The sequence below is a fragment of the Penaeus monodon genome, chromosome 29, assembly GCF_015228065.2.
Source record: "Penaeus monodon isolate SGIC_2016 chromosome 29, NSTDA_Pmon_1, whole genome shotgun sequence".
Classification (NCBI taxonomy): Eukaryota; Metazoa; Arthropoda; class Malacostraca; order Decapoda; family Penaeidae; genus Penaeus; species Penaeus monodon.
In genome coordinates this window covers 29,545,789-29,546,119 of record NC_051414.1, presented here as the reverse complement: position 1 = coordinate 29,546,119, position 331 = coordinate 29,545,789, and the positions used below count along the sequence as shown (strand labels likewise).

At 50.8% G+C, this 331-nt stretch overlaps 1 protein-coding gene across 1 annotated transcript in view; it reads right to left on the bottom strand.

Moving 5' to 3' along the window:
- The window catches only part of LOC119592123 (paramyosin-like), a gene marked incomplete at its 3' end in the record, with an annotated part of 9,594 nt that overhangs the window by 2,572 nt on the left and 6,691 nt on the right, over positions 1-331 (bottom strand). Inside the window, 1 exon segment of the mRNA XM_037940945.1 lies at positions 70-219. Within this exon segment, the coding sequence (XP_037796873.1) occupies positions 70-219 (150 nt within the window).

Sequence of the window (331 nt, the reverse complement as noted above, 5' to 3'; positions counted from 1 at the left end):
GAGTATCAACGCCGTTATGTATAAGCTTGTATACCGCGTGTGTGTGTGAATCACTCTTACACCACTCACTGAGAGGCGCGGCACTCATTTGGTTTTTGAGAGAGTTGACGGCCAGAGTGAGGTTGCTGATCGTGGTCTGCGCCTCCTGCAGAAAGACCGTCAGCCTCGAGGTGGTGTCCTCGACCTCCTGCAGAAGCTGCCGGTCCTCCGCTGACGTCACTGCAAGGCGAAATCAACGACGTCAATAATGCAGTGGAAACACGGACGAGATCAAATGAAGTTTACATTTCCATGATTTGTTTCACAGAAAATCGTGGCCGTTGCTAACAAG